General features: G+C 38.9%; 1 protein-coding gene across 1 annotated transcript in view; it reads left to right on the top strand.

Annotated features, from left to right (window-relative positions):
• Positions 1 to 22,191, top strand: part of MYH15 (myosin heavy chain 15) — a 164,212-nt gene that overhangs the window by 77,106 nt on the left and 64,915 nt on the right. The window contains 11 exon segments of the mRNA XM_069540651.1: positions 168 to 287; positions 1,192 to 1,315; positions 3,132 to 3,268; positions 7,114 to 7,369; positions 9,007 to 9,013; positions 13,763 to 13,860; positions 13,863 to 14,009; positions 15,380 to 15,449; positions 15,452 to 15,555; positions 17,207 to 17,352; positions 20,473 to 20,563. Of these exon segments, the coding sequence (XP_069396752.1) occupies positions 168 to 287; positions 1,192 to 1,315; positions 3,132 to 3,268; positions 7,114 to 7,369; positions 9,007 to 9,013; positions 13,763 to 13,860; positions 13,863 to 14,009; positions 15,380 to 15,449; positions 15,452 to 15,555; positions 17,207 to 17,352; positions 20,473 to 20,563 (1,300 nt within the window).

The raw sequence follows: 22,191 nt of genomic DNA, 5'->3' as shown, positions 1-22,191 counted from the left end.
AGGATGGGTACTTTGAGTGCCATGAGGCTGGGAGTGAGTGAATCCTCTTATCTATGATGTAGAGAACACTAGATTCAAACTCTTTTAACCTCAGATGCAGCAATTAGGACAAAATCTAGGGTAAGCATTTTTTTAGACATGGACTCATTGTGACCGTTTTTCTTCAGATGTAATGGATGTGCTTATTTGGTTCTACAGCAGCTGCGCTGTAATGGTGTCTTGGAAGGGATCAGGATATGCAGTGAAGGTTTTCCAAACCGACCGCTGTATGCTGATTTTAAACAAAGGTAAACATACACCCCAGGATCCAAGAAGCCTGGGGCAGTCCATTTCGTTTTCTTCTCTTGGAGTGTTTAGGCATGCATTGTTTGTTTGGTTGATATCCTCCAGACTACAGATCGATGTGTTTTGGTGGCGGTGAGATATATGATGACAGAGTTCCATTATTATTTCCCCTTAAATCCAACATCTATGTAGATGTAATATCCTTAAATCTCTATTACTGGATAATAGACCCACATATAGAAGAAATATATAGAGAAGAACGATATGGAAGCTGAATTGAGTCTCTGAAATGTTGTATGTACTTAATCGTAGCTGCCATCCAAGCAGGCTGTTGCTTTACTAGCAATCCTGTGAGAGGAAGGAAGCCAGCAGGGAGTGCAGCAGAAGGCAGAAGAGGCACCTTTGCTTTCTATTTCCCAAATTCTAAATGTGTAAATTGTAGGTGATCAAGCAAATGTGAGCAAAGTAGAGTAGAGTAGAAAGAGTACCTGTGTCAGAATTAAGAAGTATATTTCTAGCTTTCCACCAATTCACCATTAGGGTGAGGGAATCTTGGAAAAGACCTTTAACGTCTCTGCTTTTCAGTTTCCTTATCTGCACGATAGAGATGTACTTAAGCCTGCCTCTTTCCTTCTCTTTCTCCTAATCTCTCCCTCCCTCCCTCCCTAATTGAGCCGAGAATCAAGTGAGGTGGTCTCTACAGCACTATGAAAAGTACAAACTATTATTCCAAAGTAAGGAATTATTGCTCGTATTCTCATTATTACTGCCAAGAGTTTTGTGAAAATTGAACATATTGGTAGGAGGGGTGGAAGTCTATATATACCTCCTTTTGTCTCACTTGTCCAGATTTTTCTTTATTTGCACCTCAACCTCAGGATTTATTCTTTGCTTATTTTAAATTAGGTACTACATTCTGAAACAAAGGGCCTTTCCAAAGAGCAAGTTTGTGAGCAGCAGAAAAGCAGCTGAAGAATTACTTGGCTCCTTGGAGATAGACCATACACAGTACCACTTTGGAATCACTAAGGTAACCAGAGAACTACAAAGAATGCTTTTGGAGAAGAGTGGGAGGAAAGTCTGTGTATCTTAAAATACCCATGAAAGTGCAATTATAAGGCATTCTACAGCTCTTGTGACCACAACTAATACAAACAGAGCTCCGGTGAAACTGAAAACTTCAGCACTATTTGAGAGAGCGAATTCAAAATTCAATGTTTTTTGAACCTCAGTCTTGACTACATTTACATTTTTATAATTATTCATCTAAGCAAGTTTGTGCCAAGATATAAAATACTGAATCAACTTTAGTGTGCTAGAAAATGTGTATACACATCAGAGCTAGACAAAATTGAACCAACTTACTGGAGATAACTGCTTGTCTGCATGTGAACTGATTCATCCACAAGTACACTTTCAGGAAATTAATTCTGAAAGACTGTCTAAAAATGTTAAGGTCGGGCTTCCCTGGTGGCGCAGTGGTTGAGAGTCCGCCTGCCGATGCAGGGGACGCGGGTTTGTGCCCCGGTCCGGGAGGATCCCACATGCCGCGGAGCGCCTGGGCCCGTGAGCCATGGCCACTGACCCTGCACGTCCGGAGCCTGTGCTCCGCAACGGGAGAGGCCACAGCAGTGAGAGGCCCGCGTACCACAGGAAAAAAAAAAAAAATGTTAAGGTCAACCCTACCATCCAAAAAATGAATCCAAAATTAATTTCCTTAAATGTGATTCACTAAATTCTGCTTCATCTTGAAGATCTTAACATGATCCACATATTTTGGGAAACTTCTGACTAACAGATTTGGTTTTATCCATTAGTCAATATCAGGTGGTTTCTAATGACATCCATATAAAGGCCAAATTATTTGAAGGAGAATTGGAGGGTCTGGGATGAAGAGCTTAAGAAAAAGAACTCTGTTGGACATGATTATAAAATATTACTCAACTCCCACATTTTGAATACCTGAGAGTCTGTTTCTGCTGATTTTCACTCCTGGTGCCTTGCTTCCTTGTATGTTTAGTTATTTTTGCTGAATACTACTCATCTAGGGCAGGACTAGCATGAATTGAGACAGCCTCCTAAGGCACAAAATTTAAGGCAGCACTCACTCTTCAGGTTGTATAAGTACTGACTTGTACAACCCTGAAAGTGAGTGCTTCCTTAAAATTTGTGCTTTAGGTACCTCACTCACCTCATCTTGGCCATTACTAATGATTCTTGAAAAAATATTTATGCGTATTTTTTATTGTCTAAGACAAAAGTGACTTTCTCTAGAGCAGAGGTCAGCAAGTTATGGCCTAAGGGTCATATCCATGGCCTATTTTTTATATGGCCCCCCTAGATGAATATAGTTTGACATTTTCTAAGGGTTATTTTTAAAGAGGAGGAAGAAGAAGAAATAGAAGAAAGAGAGGAGGTGGAGAAGGAGGGCGATGGGGGTGGGAGTGGAGGTTCTACAGAGACTGTGTGTGGCCTGTAAAGCCTAAAAGTATTTACTATCTGGCCCTTTACAGAAAAACTGTGCAGACCCCTGCCTGGGCCTATCTTAAAACGTAAACCAAGTTCCCTAGACAACCTAGACATTACTAATAGATCAGGAGGAGGATAGTCTAAGTTCTTAAGGAACCAATATAACCACAGGATTAAATAAAGTTGTTTTTTTGTGTGTGTGTGGCAAACTTTAGGTTTATAAAACCAAACTTTCTAGAATTTACATTTTACACATTAAGAAATATTAACAAGTAGTAGAACTGATAAACAAATACATCAATCGCTCACAGGGCCATTCAACAGGCATTTACTGAATGCCCACTATGAGTAGAAGTAACATCTGACATTTCTTTTAGGTGTTTTTAAAAGCCGGCTTTCTGGGCCAACTGAAAGCAATGAGAGATGAGAGACCATCTAAAGTCTTTACATTGTTCCAAGCCAGGGTACGGGGAAAATTGATGCAAATCAAATTCCAGAGGATTCTGGGAGAGAGGTATGATATCCCCACCCTGCGTCCCCACTGCTAGAGTAATGGTGTGCCTCAGTCAATGTGACTTTAGCTCATTGCCTTACAATAGGTCAGGGTAAAGAGATCTGCCACCTCTGCTTAGTCTGGGACTTAACTTGAAATTTTTAAAATTATGGAACACCAAACAGAGCACAAAGGGCTTCTATTACCCTATCTAACTAAGAATAAGCATAATTCAGATATTTCTTGCACTGCTTCCAGTCTTCCCTTTGGAGGGATTCTTTATAATTGGCCAAGTCTGGATCTCTGAGAGCAGTGTGACTCATAATTCAAAACAGAAGCAGACCTAGAAGTGTTTGCATGCATCTCACAGCCAGCTCTGTGGGGAAGTTTGCTGCAAAGTAGGTAGGTGTTCTGATCACTTTACAGCCTCCTCTGGGTCAGAAACTTACTCTTGGTGACATGTAACCATAACTCTGTTACTTCATTTCAGGCAGGTTCACTAGGGACATTTATCATCACCTCTGGACACGGAGGCATAGATTTTGTTTAATAGAAGAAAACCTTTAATAGAATCATGGAAAGCAAGCTAACAAAATCTCCAAACAGAGGGACTATGAGTAAGGGATTCTGTGGTTGTCGTATTTACTTTTTACCATAGCACAGTTTACCTTCTGGAGAGAGGTCCACAGGTCTTGGTATAATTTGCTTACTTGACAGTCTGTTAATTCCCTCTGTTTCCCTGAAGAAGAAAAATATTATTACATGGTGATGTCAAGGATATTAGAGAGACATTTACTAAGAGTCTTCTGTGACCTCCATACAGTGCCCAATGTGGTGTGGGAGTTTATGAGAGTTTGGGGTTCAGGAGACATGCCTTCTATGACCAGTTTTGTAAACTTGGGTAAGACTCTTAATTTCTCAAGTTCACTTCCTTCATCTCTAAAATGAGGTCTTTACTATCCATTCTCTCTAAATCATAGAATGACTTTAAAGGAATTATTATGTAATATTTAAAATACAAAAAATACAGAAAATATTATAATGCATACTCATGGAACTATCATCAAAGTACATCAGTTCCTAACATTTTCTCTGTAATATCTCACAACTTAAAAATAAATAATTAAAAAAGTTGAAACCCTTTGTGTATTTCTCCCTTGATCCAGATCCTGTTCCTAGCTCCTGAGATCCTGAATTTGTTTTTATCCCTCTGTTTCATTCATATTTCATATATAAAGTTTAACATTCTTCTGTAGTTACTCACAATATATTTAAAAAATAAACTAACAGACTCAGTTGAAGCCCCTTGCATATTTCTCCCTTGATCCAAGTTCTGTGGAGATATGCAGGTGTCCTTAAAAAGTTACATGATTTTGCATGTTTTTAGTCTTCACATAAATATGCTCTGTGTATTATCTTAAAATTTGTTCTTTACATTCAGTACTAACTTTTAAATTTATTAATGTTGATAAATCTAAGGTTAGATTATTGATCTTAACTGGTATGTAGTATTCCATCATATGAATATACCACAATTTATTTATCCATTTCCCAGCTCAAGTAAACTTAAGTTATTTAAAAGTTTTTGCTATTACAAACAGTTCTGCAGTGACGATTTTGTAAATGTCTTCCCCTGCATATATGCAAGAGTTTCTTGAGGGCAGTGTTACTCAAAATGCTGGTCCATTGGCTGATAGTACCTAGGTAGCAGCTGACCGAGACCCACACTTTGAGTGGCATTTCTCTAAGGTATGAATTATTAGGTTTTAGGCTATACACAACTCCAACTTTATGAGATGTTGCCAAAATGCTTTCTGTTTTGCTCTTTACCAGAAGTATATGAAAGTCCCATGGCTCTATATTCTCACCAACTTGTGGTATTTCAACTTCAAAAACTTTTGCCAGACTTAGTCATATTTCTGACTTTGGGGAAAGATATCATTTTCCTCTTAATATCATGTTTTCTGTAGATTTTTTTTTGGTAGATATGATTTATTGTATACAGGACATTCGTTCCATCTTATTTTGTTAAGCACGTTTACCAAGAAAGGGTTAAATTCTTCTTTTGCATCTAACCCATAAATGTGTTGAATTAAATTAATAGATTAAAAAAAGTTAAACCCACTTTGTTTATAAAATATGATATTTTTCATACATTGTGGGATGGGTTATAGTATTATAGTATTTTTGCCTCAATGTTCATGAATAAGTTTGGCCTGTAATTGTTTCTTCTGCTGTTATCTGACTTTGAATCAAGGTTACCTTAACCTCATAAAAGAGTTAGGCAATATTTTCTCTTTTCAAAACATGAAACAATTTATTTTGATTATCTGTCTTTGAGTGCTTGGTAAAATTTGCCTATAAAACCATCTAGATCTGGTGTTTCTTTCATGACAGATTTTACAATTTTGATTTAATTTATTTAATAGATACAAGCCTATTGAGATTTTTTTCTTCTTGAATCAGTTTAGATTAATTCCTTTCTTTTTTTTTTTTTTTCAGTACGCGGGCCTCTCACTGTTGTGGCCTGTCCCATTGCAGAGCACAGGCTCTGGATGCACAGGCTCAACGGCCATGGCTCATGGGCCCAGCCGCTCCGCGGCATGTGGGATCCTCCCGGACCGGGGCACGAACCCGTGTCCCTTGCATCGGCAGGCGGACTCTCAACCACTGCGCCACCAGGGAAGCCCCTCTATATGTGTTTTGTAATTTTGAATTGTAAGCTCATCTTCAAGGGGACTTTAAGAAAATCTCTAGTGCTTGATTTTAGGGTATTTTCTTCAGTGCACTTTTGTATTTTTCCCCCAAGGGCCCAAAGGGTATTTATTACCAGTGTAAAAAAATGATTATGCTAATTTCTTGTGTATTTCTGCACTAATCCGGTAGTATAATTTAAATCTCAAACATGCTGGTGGTGCTGATTCATAGTATATAAAAAAAATTCTTAGCGTAAGATCTTTTTTCTTCACCCTGAGCCCAGACCAAATCAGATGTGCTTCTCTTTGACTTCTCTCTGTGCCAGTGGGTGAATTTTTAAATCCCCCTTTTCAATAAGGGGAAATTCTTTGAAAATCACAGCCTGTCTCTTTATCCACAAGGATATAAAAATACAAACCCTACAATACCAAGCCTGGCTTCCTCCTTGCATAAGGATGGTCAGACTGTACAAGCATTCACTCTTCGCTGTTTTTTTTTAGCTCCCTCTATACTTCTTACCCTCTTTAAGGGTCAGCTCTCATTTAAAGGATGTTTGTAGTGGAAACATTTTCAGGACAAATAGTCCACAACATTGTTAGCCCCAGAAGTCCCTCAAAGGGTTTTTGAAAGAATCAGATGAGAGCTTGGATGTAGAAGTGCTTTGAAGACTAATGAGGATTTATAATGACTCCTAAAAAGATGTGCTTATTAGGGATCTTAATTTGGAAAATAACTCCTTTACTTTTAAATTTTTTAATTTTTATTTTTTAAAATTTTATTTATTTTTGGCTACGTTGGGTCTTCATTGCTGCGTGTGGGCTTTCTCTAGTTGCAGCAAGTGGGGGATACGCTTCATTACAGTGCACGGGCTTCTCATTGCAATGGCTTGTCTTGTTGCAGAGCACGAGCTCTATGAATGTGGGCTTCAGTAGTTGCAGCACACGGGTTCGGTAGTTGCAGCACGTGGCTCGGAGGCTCAGTAGTTGTGGTGCACGGGCTTAGTTGCTCCGCAGCATGTGGGATCTTCCTGGACCAGGGATCGAATCTGTGTCCCCTGAATTGGAAGGCAGATTCTTAACCACCCAACACCAGGGAAATCCGGAAAATAACTCTTTTAAATAGTCTAGGTTAACTTTCTTTTCTTTTTCTTTTTTTCCCCCTCGACTTAGGGATGCACTTCTTTTGATCCAGTGGAACGTAAGAGCTTTCATGGCTGTGAAGGGCTGGCCGTGGATGAGGCTCTTCTTCAAGATCAAGCCTTTTGTTAGATCTGCAGGAATGGGAAAGGAGGTAGCTGGACTGAAGGAAGAGTGTGTGCAGCTGCAAAAAGCGTTGGCGAAATCAGAATCTCTGAGGGAGGAGCTGAAAGCCAAGCAAATCTCCCTACACCAGGAAAAGAATGACTTGCTTCTTCAGCTGCAGGCTGTGACTAGCCCCACCGTTTCTTCTTCAAATCAAGTTTCTAATTAGATTCCCTTGTTTTGCAGGCAGTATTGACTTGAAAAAAAATAGAGGCACGTGCTATGCAAATACTGTAGAATTTCATCCAACACAGACAGTGGAAACACTTAGAGAGACACCCTGTTTTACAGTGAAGTGATTGCATTGACAGTATGTCTTTGAAAAAGGGACAAACTTTTAGATGGGTTTTAACTATATAAACAGATGGAAATCTGTCATGGGAGTCAGGAAGCTCTGGATCTTAATTCAAATTCTGTAGTTAGCACGTAACCCATTAGCAAATCAAAAGACAGGATCTTTCTTAATTTCATTTTCAGATTTTTCATCATTAGTGTATAGGAATGCCAGAGATTTCTGTGCATTAATTTTGTATCCTGCTACTTTACCAAATTCATTGCTTAGCTCTAGTAGTTTTCTGGTAACATCTTTGGGATTCTCTATGTATAGTATCATGTCATCTGCAAACAGTGACAGTTTTAATTCTTCTTTTCTGATTTGGATTCCTTTTATTTCTTTTTCTTCTCTGATTGCTGTGGCTAAAACTTCCAAAACTATGTTGGATAAGAGTGGTGAGAGTGGGCAACCTTGTCTTGTTCCTGATCTTAGTGGAAATGGTTTCAGTTTTTCACCATTGAGGACGATGTTTGCTGTGGGTTTGTCATATATGGCATTTATTATGTTGAGGTAAGTTCCCTCTATGCCTACTTTCTGCAGGGTTTTTATCATAAATGGGTGTTGAATTTTGTCGAAAGCTTTCTCTGCATCTATTGAAATGATCATATGGTTTTTATCCTTCAATTTGTTAATATGGTGTATCACGTTGATTGATTTGCATGTATTGAAGAATCCTTGCATTCCTGGAATAAACCCCACTTGATCATCGTGTATGATCCTTTTAATGTGCTGTTGGATTCTGTTTGCTAGTATTTTGTTGAGAATTTTTGCATCTATGTTCATCAGTGATATTGGCCTGTAGTTTTCTTTCTTTGTGACATCTTTGTCTGGTTTTGGTATCAGGGTGATGGTGGCCTCGTAGGATGAGTGTGGGAGTGTTCCTCCCTCTGCTATGTTTTGGAAGAGTTTGAGAAGGATGGGTGTTAGCTCTTCTCTAAATGTTTGATAGAATTTGCCTGTGAAACCATCTGGTCCTGGGCTTTTGTTTTTTGGAAGATTTTAAATCACAGTCTCAACATCAGTGCTTGTGATTGGTCTGTTCATATTTTCTATTTCTTTCTGGTTCAGTCTTGGCAGGTTGTGCATTTCTAAGAATTTGTCCATTTCTTCCAGGTTGTCCATTTTATTGGCATAGAGTTGCTTGTAGTACTCTCTCATGAGCTTTTGTATTTCTGCAGTGTCAGTTGTTACTTCTCCTTTTTCATTTCTAATTCTATTGATTTGAGTCTTCTCCCTTTTTTTCTTGATGAGTTTGGCTAATGGTTTATCAATTTTGTTTATCTTCTCAAAGAACCAGCTTTTAGTTTTATTGATCTTTGCTATCATTTCCTTCATTTCTTTTTCATTTATTTCTGATCTGATCTTTATGATTTCTTTCCTTCTGCTAACTTTGGGTTTATTTATTCTTCTTTCTCTAATTGCTTTAGGTGCAAGGTTAGGTTGTTTATTTGAGATGTTTCCTGTTTCTTAAGGTAAGATTGTATTGAAATTAAGAAAACACTCCCATTTACCATTGCAACAAAAAGAATAAAATATCTAGGACTAAATCTACCTAAGGAGACAAAAGACCTGTATGCAGAAAATTATAAGACACTGATGAAAGAAATTAAAGATGATACAAATAGATGGAGAGTTATACCATGTTCTTGGATTGGAAGAATCAACATTGTGAAAATGACCCTACTACCCAAAGCAATCTACAGACTCAATGCAATCCCTATCAAACTACCACTGGTATTTTTCACAGAACTCTAACAAAAGATTTTACAATTTGTATGGATACACAAAAGACCCTGAATAGACAAAGCAATCTTGAGAATGAAAAATGGAGCTGGAGGAATAGGGCTTCCTGACTTCAGACTATACTACAAAGCTACAGTAATCAAGACAGTATGGTACTGGCACAAAAACAGAAAGATAGATCAATGGAACAGGATAGAAAGCCCAGAGATAAACCCATGCACATATGGTCACCTTATCTTTGATAAAGGAGGCAAGAATACACAGTGGAGAAAAGACAGCCTCTTCAATAAGTGATGCTGGGAAAATTCAACAGGTACCTGTAAAGTATGAGATTAGATCACTCCCTAACACCATACACAAAAATAAGCTCAAAGTGGATTAAAGATCTAAATGTAAGGCCAGAAACTATCAAACTCTTAGAGGAAAACATAGGTAGAACACTCTATGACATAAATCACAGCAAGGTCCTTTTTGACCCACCTCCTAGAGAAATGGAAATAAAAACAAAAATAAACAAATGGGACCTAATGAAACTTAAAAGCTTTTACACAGCAAAGGAAACCATAAACAAGCCAAAAGACAACCCTCAGAATGGGAGAAAATATTTGCAAATGAAGCAACTGACAAAGGATTAATCTCCAAAATTTACAAGCAGCTCATGCAGCTCAATAACAAAAAAACAACCCAATCCAAAAATGGGCAGAAGACCTAAATAGACATTTCTCCAAAGAAGATATACAGATTGCCAACAAACACATGAAAGAATGCTCAACATCATTAATCATTAGAGAAATGCAAATCAAAACTACAATGAGATATCATCTCACACCTGTCAGAATGGCCATCATCAAAAAATCTAGGAACAATAAATGCTGGAGAGGGTGTGGAGAAAAGGGAACCCTCTTGCACTGCTGGTGGGAATGTAAATTGATAAAGCCACTGTGGAGAACAGTATGGAGGTTCCTTAAAAATCTACAAATAGATCTACCATACGACCCAGCAATCCCACTACTGGGCATATACCCTGAGAAAACCATAATTCAAAAACAGTCATGTACCACAATGTTCATTGCAGCTCTATTTACAATAGCCCAGAGATAGAAACAACCTAAGTGCCCATCATCGGATTAATGAAGAAGATGTGGCACATATATACAATGGAATATAACTCAGCTATAAAAAGAAACAAAATTGAGTTATTTGTAGTGAGGTGGATGGACCTAGAGTCTGTCATACAGAGTGAAGTAAGTCAGAAAGAGAAAGACAAATACCGTATGCTAACACATATATATGGAATCTAAGGGGAAAAAAAAAGGTCCTGAAGAACTTAGGGGTAAGACGGGAATAAAGACACAGACCTACTAGAGAATGGACTTGAGGATATGGGGAGGGGGAAGGGTAAGCTGTGACAAAGTGAGAGAGTGCCATGGACATATATCCACTACCAAACGTAAAACAGATAGCTAGTGAGAAGCAGCCGCATAGCACAGGGATATCAGCTCGGTGCTTTGTGACCACCTAGAGGGGTGGGAGGGAGAGAGACACAAGAGGGAAGAGATATGGGAACATATGTATATGCATAACTGATTCACTTTGTTATAAAGCAGAAACTAACACACCATTGTAAAGCAATTATACTCCAATAAAGATGTTAAAAAAAAAAAAAAGATAGGATCTTAATAGGTCCTGAGAAAAGCTTTACTGAGATCTTCAGGATTATTGCAGTATGCCCCTAACTGGTTTTCCTGATTTAGATCTCCCTACTTGCCCTTTCCCAGTCCAACTTAATATCACAGTCAGGTGAGTTCTTAAAACAGCAGTTTTCAACCTTGACTTTGCATCAAAGTTATTTGTGAAGCATTAACAAATATAAAGAAAGGTGCCTAGACTCCACTCTCAGATACTTTGACTAAGTGGGTCTTGCGTGGGTCCAAGTCATCTGTATGGGTGATTCTGATATCCAGCCAGGATTGAGAACCATTGTCTTGAACAAATATGTTGCTTCCCTGATGAACAAGCTTCACATCCTGCAATATGTGCATTATAGGATCCAAACCCTTGGCCCAGGCATCTGAGCCTCCATCTCTAATCTGATGCCGATGTGCCCTTATTCACTCCCTTTTTTATTCCTCTTCTCTAGCTACCAGGACTACTGTTACATCCCAAAGGCAGGTATGAAATTTTATCCACCTTTATTGTACTCTCCACTGCACTTAGCACAGTGCTAAGTTAAATAATACTGGGTTCAAATACATTATATACATATATTGTATTTTTCCTGCTTTTTGGACTTACGGAAAACAGAAAATTTAGTAGTTTTAGGCTGACCCAAGTTATTCGTTTCTTTTGGGACTCTGCTACCCATCAGTGTTCCAATAGGCCATATTTTACGAGAGTTTACATTCAGACCCACATTTCTGATACATATTTAATATAGCAGTGGTTCAAGAACTTTAGTGTGTATCAGCCTCACCTGGGATGCTTGTTAGAAATACAGATTCCTAGGCCCTGCTCCAAACCTACATTAAGATCCATATTGTGAGAATCACAGTTTGTAATATCATATTTTGTCTGGCTTAGGACACAGGGAGCCTAGGATGAGACCTGGCCTCCTAGTTTTCATCATTCTTCCTCTCAACAAAAAGAGTGGCCAGTACTACCTGGGCTGATGTGGGGATAGAAATACACCCAACTTGTGAAGGGAAAGGTGGGTAAAAGTCTGGGATACATGAATAAAGATCATTGTGGGGAGCATAGGAGACACATGAAGCCAATTGCAGGGCAAGTCCTGGAAGGCTGAGGTGAGTTCAAATTGTAACTGATTTAAAAAGCTGACCTGGCTATGAAATATTTTATCTCATTGATTTTTTTTTATCTCATTGATTTTTAAGAAACACACCTCCATACAGTAGGAATCAAGGAAACAAGGATTCTTTTCAAATTATTCACTAACTCAAAATACCAGAAGCACTGCGTGAACCCATTTCAATTAACACTGTGAGTACATGAGAAAATAACTGCCACTGGGGAAAGGATGTCCCTACTGTTAAGCTGTCACACCACTGCTCAGCTGGCCCCAAACCTGCCATCATGTTAAATGAGAGGATCGATGATGGTCGATTGGATTGTTGGCTTCATTTGGTGATGGTGACAGGTCCTGTACAAGTGCTGAATGGAAGAGAGCAAAGAGCTATTCTGCCTGTCAACCTGGGATGAGCTAAGATCAAATATCCCCATTATTGCTCAAGCATTGGAAGCTTCTCTGATATGCATGGATCCTTAACATTTTTGTTTGTTTTTAGTTTAGCCCTTCTCTTGGGTCTTCAATGATGTTGGGGATTCACTATTTTATACCTCCCCCATCTGTGCCTCTTTGAGCCCCATTTGTTGGGCAGACAGGCTGAGAGTTAGCCAGGATCCAATAGCCTGGATTTTTGCCCTTCTCTGCTCTTGATCTAAGTAGATGAAACAACGTAAGCCAAGCAAATAGTTAGGTAATAGATTGCCCAAATTGCAGAGGATGGATGAGGTCTAAAGATGAAATATGGAGATACGTGTGAAGTTATGTCACAACGAGACCTCTAGTAATTAAGAACTTGCTCACAGAAAAGAGGTTTTATTTAGCCTCTAAATGGAGACAAGTGAAAGGAGTTCAAAGTTACACAGGTGCTTTTGTAGCAAAAAGCAATCGGCCCCTTCTTTTTTGACTTGGACCATAACACAGAAAGAGTGGGCCACACAGTGAGAGCTGGCAGCAGTATGTTTGAAAAAATAAGAGGAAGGAGGACTGCACACTCTATGGTTATAACTTGGGGAATTTACTGCTGGCAGAACCTTCGAGAAAAATATTTTAGTTGGAAATAATAGTAAAGTCTAGTTAGTGATATTCAAGGAACCTCATGAATTGTAAATTCATCTTATGAATAAAAAAATATACAGCCCAGCTCTATTTATTAGAAGATGCTTATATATTAAATAAGTGCATCAGGGTCCTTATAATAATATTATAAATATTCTATTGTCTGAGGGAACACCACTTTCTTAAAAGACCATATTCTGAGCAGGTACCGCCCTCAAACTATATGCCTGCAGGGATGCTTCCAGTAGCTGTGATTTAATCAGCACACCACTTATTTTTGGAGGCACGTTAGCTCCTTTAGCCCACCAGGATTCTATTAAGTGCTTTAGAAGAGGTAATCTAATCTACTGAACGGCCTGAAAGATCAAAAGCACCTCCAAACACAAGCAACTCCTCCACTTCTCAACCATAGGGTCAGGGAACTGGGAATATTATTTCAACTGCTTAGGAAAGGTAGGTGAAAGTGCCGGGCAGAGGACAGGCAATTATCTCTCTGCTGTGTGTTAAGCAGCATTTCGCCTGGCTGTTAAATTACTTCCAGCTGTTGGCAACAATTTTCTCCTCATCATGGCGGGAACGAGAGACCCTGGCAAATGCTGAAGAGCAGCGCGAGTCGCTGATTAAATCCAAGATCCAGCTGGAGGCCAGCGTCCAGGCGCTGCCTGCGTTGGAGGTTGGGGGGAGGAAGAAGAGGAGGTAAATTCCCAGCTGACTGCCGGAGGGCGGAGACTCGGAGATGAATGTTCCGCGTCGAAGAAGAAAGAAATCGATGACCTGGAGACACTATTGGCAAAGTCACAGAAGGAGAAGCGTGCTTCAGAGTACAAGGTACTTTTTCTATAATGTCAGGAAGGCCTAGATGCCTGAATTCCACACTCTCAATCGGGCTCCAGGACCAGACTTGCTCTGTTTATATTAATTAACACAGTGGTCCGCAACTTTACAGCACTGGGAGTCAGAACTGGCATCAAATGAAGGATCTGGTGAACTGTGCCATCCTAATTCAAAGTTCCAACTTGAATTTATGGAACCCCACTTAATCTCCCAAATGAAACGTTTTCATTTGTTCCAATCTAATTGCATGTGAAATCTGATAGAAAGAGCAAAATGGTTTCATTGGGCCTCTCTAAGTATCCTTTTTTGGAAGGAGAGGGAACAGGATGCAGTTTATTGAAAGGTGATTTGGGACACGTCTGAATTCCCACCTCTGTCGTTGATTTGGAGCTTGACCTTGAGATGTCATTTTAATTCCAGCTAAGGACCTTAATGTTTTGTTCATTTTAACTGAGGTTTTTATCTTGTGCATCTGTGTATAGACTGAAGTCAGCTGAGGGGTCTGTATCAAACCTTTGATAAAAAAAAAAAAGCCTCCAGAATAATATCGTAATTTTGGCATATGATTAAATAGCAACTCTTGTACATCAGTTCCCTTTCATAAAAAGCACTTGGACCTGATATAAATGGCTTACACCTTTGCCTATTTTATCAGCTGGAACTCTCTTTAACTGCCACTTTCTTAGGGTTTGAGGCACAAGATTAATATTGCCCCGAATACTCTAAAGAAAGCTAAATTACCTTTAGTGGTGTTCTTGTTATACAAATAATACGGCACTCTGAATACTGGCCATCCACTGACCTATGCTGATTTTATATATATATATATATATATATTTTAATTGATTAGTTTTTGGCTGTGTTGGGTCTTTGTTTCTGTGCGAGGGCTTTCTCTAGTTGCGGCGAGTGGGGGCCAGTCTTCATCGCGGTGCGTGGGCCTCTCTTGTTGCAGAGCACGGGCTCCAGACGCGCAGGCTCAGTAGTTGTGGCTCACGGGCCTAGTTGCTCCGCGGCATGTGGGATCTTCCCAGGCCAGGGCTTGAAACCTTGTCCCCTGCATTGGCAGGCGGATTCTCAACCACTGCACCACCAGGAAAGCCACTATGCTGATAATATTTGATTAACCAGAATACCCCATTCCCTGACCAGGAGAGCTAACAGATCATTTGTGTCTGTGTGTAAAAGAAAAAGTGAATTTAGAGTTTTAAAAAGTCCGTCAGGAATTTGGCTAAATTTAGCTCTTTATGACAGTGGATACCGCATGAGATTTTTGGTCCTAGAAAAGAGAGGAGATGGCCCTTAGTGTTTATACCCCACCTTCCATAAGTGGCTCTCATGGAACTGTTGTCGTCTTCTCCCCACAGGTTAAGAATCTGACTGAGGAGGTGGAGTCTCTCAGTGAGGACGTCAGCAAACTTCAGCGAGCAGCCAGGGTGCGTGGGAGGCCTGCCAGCAGACCCTGGAGGACCTGCACGCGGAAGAGGAGAAAACCCTCACCCTGAGCAAAACCAAGCTGACACTAGAGCAGCCAGCGAACGAGGTCAGTAGTGATATGTCTTGCTAGTTAGCTGTGTGTCTACATCTGTACAAACCTCCACTTTTTACTTAGTTCATTTATCTTGACATTTTCAGGAAAACTTAGTAGCATGGTTAGTTTCCCTCATTATTTAGAAATAAGAGGTGAGCCACTACAGTAGAAGAAAGGCCCCAGCATGTAATCTATCTGTTTTTATATGTAACTTTCACACAACCCTGGGCAGTGGGAGAACACTGAGATGAATCGTGAAGGGGTATCAATCTGACTGACTGTTCCCCACAGAACCTGGTATTTTGCCCCGCAGATATGTTGGCGCTTTATCTGACACTAGTACTGAAGGATTGCTTTAAGGCCCTGTTGTGTCTCCAGCCACGCACTGAGGTTTATTAAAGTAAAAAGATATGTAAGTCACAAGCTGTGTTCTACCAACACTATTGGAAAACACTTGTAAGATTCTGGAGATGGTGCCCCTGTTCTGCCTCCAAATACCCTGTGAAATAAAGATGCTTCAGACGAGCCTCAGTGGTTAGGTTCATCACTCTTCCTGTTTCCTCCCAGCTGACAGTGTGTGCATTCACTGTTTTATTAGTCCCCAAAGCTTAGCCTTTATTAAATTGCTGACAAGGGTGGTTAGGGTTTTTTTTTTATTATCTGCTTCTTTTTTCCTCATGCCTTTCTATCAGTTTCCTCTATTACCTATTAGTCGTCTCACTTCTCTTCCTATTTCCACTGATACATATCTCACAAAGCCTCAATATGGGGATTTATTGGTTGTGTGCAAACAACACACACACTTGTTCTCTCGCAGAGTTCATTTATTTTCAGGTTTTTGCATATGCCCTCCAGAAATTCTCCCTTCTCCCCTATTCGAATTTTATATCTTTTGCTAGCCACAGGAAATAGCTTCTTTTGTGGCAAAGTAAATATATCACTGAAAACTAGCCATGTTGTAACTGTTAGTTAGCCTCCCGCTAAGCTAACCTCAACATCATGGTTGGCAACACTACAGACAGAACTTGAATGTTCTGATCACCTTGTTGGAGGTACCAGAATATGACACAATGTTATGGACCATAGAGGGTACCAAGGTGGTAAAGGAGGGTGTGGAAATCATGCCATGTGAGATGCGTTTGAAAGGGTCAGTGATACTGATTTGGAAGACTCAGGACAGCTGCCTAATATTCGTGAATGATCATGTGGAGACAGATTTGCTTGGTGCTGCTCCAGGGAGCAGAGCTTAGGCCGGTGGGATGAACTTACAGAGACTACTTTGGCTTCTTATGAAGAAGTGCTCCTGAGTAAATGGACTTATCTACCCATGAAATGAGCTGCCATGTGAAGAAGTGAGCTTCCCATCACTGGAAAGCAATCAAACAAGGGCTCACTAGGCATCTATTATTGGCTTCTTCTGTAGGCTAGAACACGTATTCCTTAATCTTTAAAGTTTTCCTTCATCACCGTGATTTCTAGATTCTTTTGTTGTCCTATTGATGTGTACAATATTTATTTTAAAATATCTACATAACTGGGCATCATTTACAGACTCTGCTTGTATTTTTCTTTCTTTTTCCAGAAGGTAAGTGGTTAATGAACACATCTAGTAAAGTATAAACTTTACTTATTTATTGGGCTTAATAATGTCTCCTTCTGTCAGCTTGAGGGTGCCCTTGAACAGGAGAGCAAAGCGAGAGTGAACTGGGAAAAGGAAAAGTGCAAACTGGAGGGCGAGGTAAAGCTGAACCGGGAAAGCATGGAGGACCTGGAGAGCAGGCAGCTGCAGCTAGCAGGAAAGCTGAGGAGGTGAGTCACCTTTCTGTTGACTCGAGATTCTGGGAGACCTTTTATTGGAGGAAACAGCTCTCTCATGTCATTTATCCTCATGACCCTAGGGCCAGATGTCTTAAGACCTGAAGGGGAGGATAAGAAGGATAACAAGCCTAGGAAATGATTTTTTTTTCTTTTGCTAGACTTTATGTGAACTTTCTTTTTATAATTATGTAATAACCTACAAGAAAGTAACTGAGGAGGCTGACCAGTAGATGCGAATGAAAGGTGTAAGGCACAGGAGATGCGAATTATTGGAATTTGAAGTTACAAGTCAAAATAAAAATCGCTCACTTCTTTTACTCATGATGAGACCAATGGTCTAAAGTAAAAAAAAAAAAAAAAAAAAAGAAAAGAAATCCTAATGTGAAGTCCCATATAACATCTGATCATTTAAAAAAAAACAAAACAAAACTTATTTGCCAGATATAACCTCATTAACATTTATCTAACTTTTTTTGGTCAAATAATTTACTGTATAAGTATTAAACCTTAAAATTGAAAGCAAAACATAACATGATCAAAATCAGTAGACCTTCAGTTCACATGGATTCCCAAGGAGCTCAGGGCAAGACGGCCCTCTAAGTTTAGTTTCATCATTCAGTGAAATGGATTTTCTCACCTTGTCCCTTTTGTCTTCCTCTGTTCAGCTAGACTTTCTTCTTCTTCTCCATATTTAAAAAAAATTTTGGCTGAGCTATGCAGCATGCAGTATCTCAGTTTTCTGACCAGGGATTGAACCTATGCCCCCTGAAGTGGGAACCCGTAGTCTTAACCACTGGACTGCCAGGGGAGTCCCCAGCTAGACTTTCTTCTAACGATTAGGGATTTTCCAGTTATTTGGAATAGATCAAATAAGAGAGGGAAACAGTGAGATCTAAGAGTGAGATAAGGCCAGGTTAAAGCTGAGAGCCCACTGGTTATTGGAGCCCACAGTGAAGAAGAAAGTCAAGTGAGCAACTATGAGCTTCTGGTTTTCCTGTCTGTGTACATGAGTTTCCATTACACATGCTTGTGGTCAGACTTGATTAATAGCCTGCCAATAAGTTACTGAACTTGATAGGTGTTTCCGACCTGATAGGTAGGAAAAGATGAAATAAGTAACCCTATGAATGTAACGGAACAGTGAAAGGTAAAATGATGATAGAGTTCCCTAAGCATTCAATTTTGAAGATTGTGTTTCAGCTCAGCAAAGTGAAAATGATACTCTATGTCCTTGTAGGCCACAGGTCAAAGAGCTCTGGCATTTCAGAAACCCATGTTTTCAGGAAATGATAAATTTATTACACAGCATTTTCTCTAAATGGACCTATGTATGTATGGAGACAATACATGAAAATGTGGCATTTTAAAATGGTGATGACAGGATAGAATACTTAATAAATAACACAGATTATAAGCTCTTCATCTTCTGAGATAAAGGTTAAATTTCTTCCTCACGCTATTCACACAAACACAAAATCCAGTTTCATTAAAGAATTAAATGCAAAAATCAAGCTTTAAAATCTTTAGAAAATGCAGCATTATTCACCATAGCCAAGATATGGAAACAACCTAAATGCCCACTGATGGATGGATGGGTAAAGAAAATGTGGTGTATACATTTAATGGAACATTATTCAGCCTCTTTTTAAAGGAAATCCTGCCGTATGCAACAACATGGATGAACCTGGAGGACATTATGCTAAATGCAATAAGTCGGTCACAGAAGGACAAATAGTGCATGATTCCACTTATATGAGGCATCCCAAACTCATAGAAACAGAGTAGAATGGTGGCGTCCAGGGGCTTGGAGGCAGGGGGAAATGTGGAGTTGCTCTTCAATGGGCATAAAGCTTCCATCGTGCAAGATGATTAAGTTCTAGAGATGATTAAGTTCGAGTGACATACAATGTTGTGCCTATAGTTAATAAAATTGTACACTTAAATATTTGTTGAGAGGGTAGATCTCCTGTTAAATGTTCTTCAATTTAAAAAAAACAACAAAAACCATTAAAAAACAAAGCCATTAAAAGACAATATAGGTGGTAAGTCTTAGGAAACTGGCAGGTCAGACTGAACAAGTCACAAAAATCCAAAGGCATAAAAGGAATATATTGATAAATTTGATGTTGATACCTCGACATTTTAGACATTTATGTGGCAAAAGCCGACATAAATAAAACTGGGGCAAATTAGAAAGTGGGAGAAATATCTGCAGCAGATATCAAAAAATAAATATCAAGAGTATTAAAGGAAAATCTGTAATTCAATAATTAGATGAACAACCTAACAGAAAAATGGGCAACGGACACAGTTCATTTGTTTTATTGCCCATTTTAAAATCCTCATAGTTGATAACATGCTGTCCTCACTAGTAAACAAGGACATTCATTATAAAACAATGACATACTCATCTGTTAGATTAGGAAAAATTTAGAAGTGTGCTCATGTTAAGTGTAAATGTAGAGAAATAACCTCACACTGCTATTGGAGGCCAAAGGGCAAGGTTATAAGTTTTTAAACACATACCTATACCCGACGCACCAATTCCCTGCTCAATATCCACTCTGTAGAGACACTCACATGTACACAAGGGTGCATGTATGTGAACAGCATTATTTGTAAAAGTAAAATTTGGGGGAAAACCTCAATGTTTATTAATAGGGAAATGGATAATTAACCACATGATATCTAAATCATAAACTAGTATGTCACAGCTAATTTTTAAGTGAAGTAATCTATGTGTAGGCGAACATGGAAAAATCTCCATGTATTATTGGGTTAAAAATGTTGTAGAATTATAAATTCAAATGTATACAGTATTATGCCTTTCACAGTAAAGAAAATGAAACTATTTCTACTGATATATAAGCACAAACATATGTCAATACTCAGAAAAATGTCTGGAGGATTCACACCGAACTGATTATGGTGGTTACCTCTAGGCAAGGAAGAGAGATTGGGTATAATAGCCAAGCAGACTTCAGCTATAGATGTAATAGTTGAATTTTTTACAGTGAATGACTTCATGTGTTATTACTATAATTTAAAGAATATTTAAACAAAATGTTATTACTCTGAGCAATTCCACTTGATACCTCTTTTCCCTAACAGGAAAGAATTAGAAATGAATCAGATGAGCTCAAAGGTGGAGAATGAGAAAGGCCTGGTGGCTCAGCTTCAGAAGATGGTTAAAGAGCTCCAGGTAATCATTTATCAAATACCTGTGTGCACCTGTAGTTAGATCCATGGGTGATGATTGACACTTCAGTGACAAATGCTCTGCCAAGGTACCCATAGCTCTAGCCAACTATAGATGAGGCAGAAAAGAGCAGTGGTTGAGAAGGTAACCTGGCATTCTGTAGATATGTGACTCTGGAGAACATTACTGTTTAAGCTTAGATTTCCTAATCACGAAGGTAATAAAAAAACAAGTAGCTAATTTGTTGAACGTTTGACATAAACTAGGTATTGTGCTAAAACCCTGGACATCTACATTTTTACTCATTAATCCTCCTGACAACCTTTGAGCTAAAATTAAATGCAACAGTACATTTAAGTGGTAAGCTCAGTGCCTGACCCATGGTAAGCATTCAATGCTACCAATTTAATTTTTTATGATGATTAGTTCTTGCGATTAGAAGGCAATTATGCTGAAAATCTGTCTTGTAGCTACTTGTAGCCTCAAAACATTATTTGATAATGGGCAGCTATTTATAAGTTTTAGACCAGGCAACTGTTTTATACTATATGACCACGTTATAAAGCAATTTAAAGCATGGATACGTTTAACTCCTCATGTATACATGCAGATGGATTTTTTTCCTTTGAAGGTAAGTAGTTATCTCACTAATGTAACTATTATTCAAAATAATTTTGGAACTTTTTTCTGATTATTACCTTCTGAGATATTCTGAGCCAAATTAGACCAGTCTCACTGCTTTATGGGCAAGCTTTCAGATAATATTAATCTCCAAGTGACTGCCTATCATATTCACCAGACTTCTCTTCAAATGATACTTTATCCAAAAAATGTTCAGTTTATCCAAAATACAAATTTTCTTACCCTGATGATTTAAAAAATACAATCTAAAGGTTATTTCTTTTTATTTTTAATGTCTGAAACATTTATATTAACATATTTCCATACAAATAACCCAAAGAAAGTTTAGTATTAGTTGTTTTTTGTTTTTTTATACTGTAGGTTCTTATTAGTCATCAGTTTTATACACATCAGTGTATACATGTCAATCCCAATCGCCCAATTCATCACACCACCATCCCCACCCCCCCGCGGCTTTCCCCCCTTGGTGTCCATACGTACGTTTGTTCTCTACACCTGTGTCTCAACTTCTGCCCTGCAAACTGGTTTATCTGTACCATTTTTCTAGGTTCCACATACATGCATTAATATACGATATTTGTTTTTCTCTTTCTGACTTACTTCACTCTGTATGACAGTCTTTAGATCCATCCACGTCTCAACAACTTTCATTCAACTCAATTTCATTCCTTTTTATGGCTGAGTAATATTCCTTTGTATATATGTACCACATCTTCTTTATCCATTTGTCTGTCGATGGGCACTTAGGTTGCTTCCATGACCTGGCTATTGTAAATAGTGCTGCAATGAACATTGGGGTGCATGTGTCTTTTTGAATTATGGTTTTCTCTGGGTATATGCCCAGCAGTGGGATTGCTGGATCATATGGTAATTCTATTTTTAGTTTTTTAAGGAAACTCCATACTGTTCTCCATAGTGGCTGTATCAATTTACATTCCCACCAACAGTGCAAGAGGGTTCCCTTTTCTCCACACCCTCTCCAGCATTTG

The sequence above is a fragment of the Delphinus delphis genome, chromosome 4, assembly GCF_949987515.2.
Source record: "Delphinus delphis chromosome 4, mDelDel1.2, whole genome shotgun sequence".
NCBI classification, from domain to species: Eukaryota; Metazoa; Chordata; class Mammalia; order Artiodactyla; family Delphinidae; genus Delphinus; species Delphinus delphis.
Note: the sequence above shows the minus strand (reverse complement) of the source record. Positions and strands in the feature narration are given on the sequence as shown.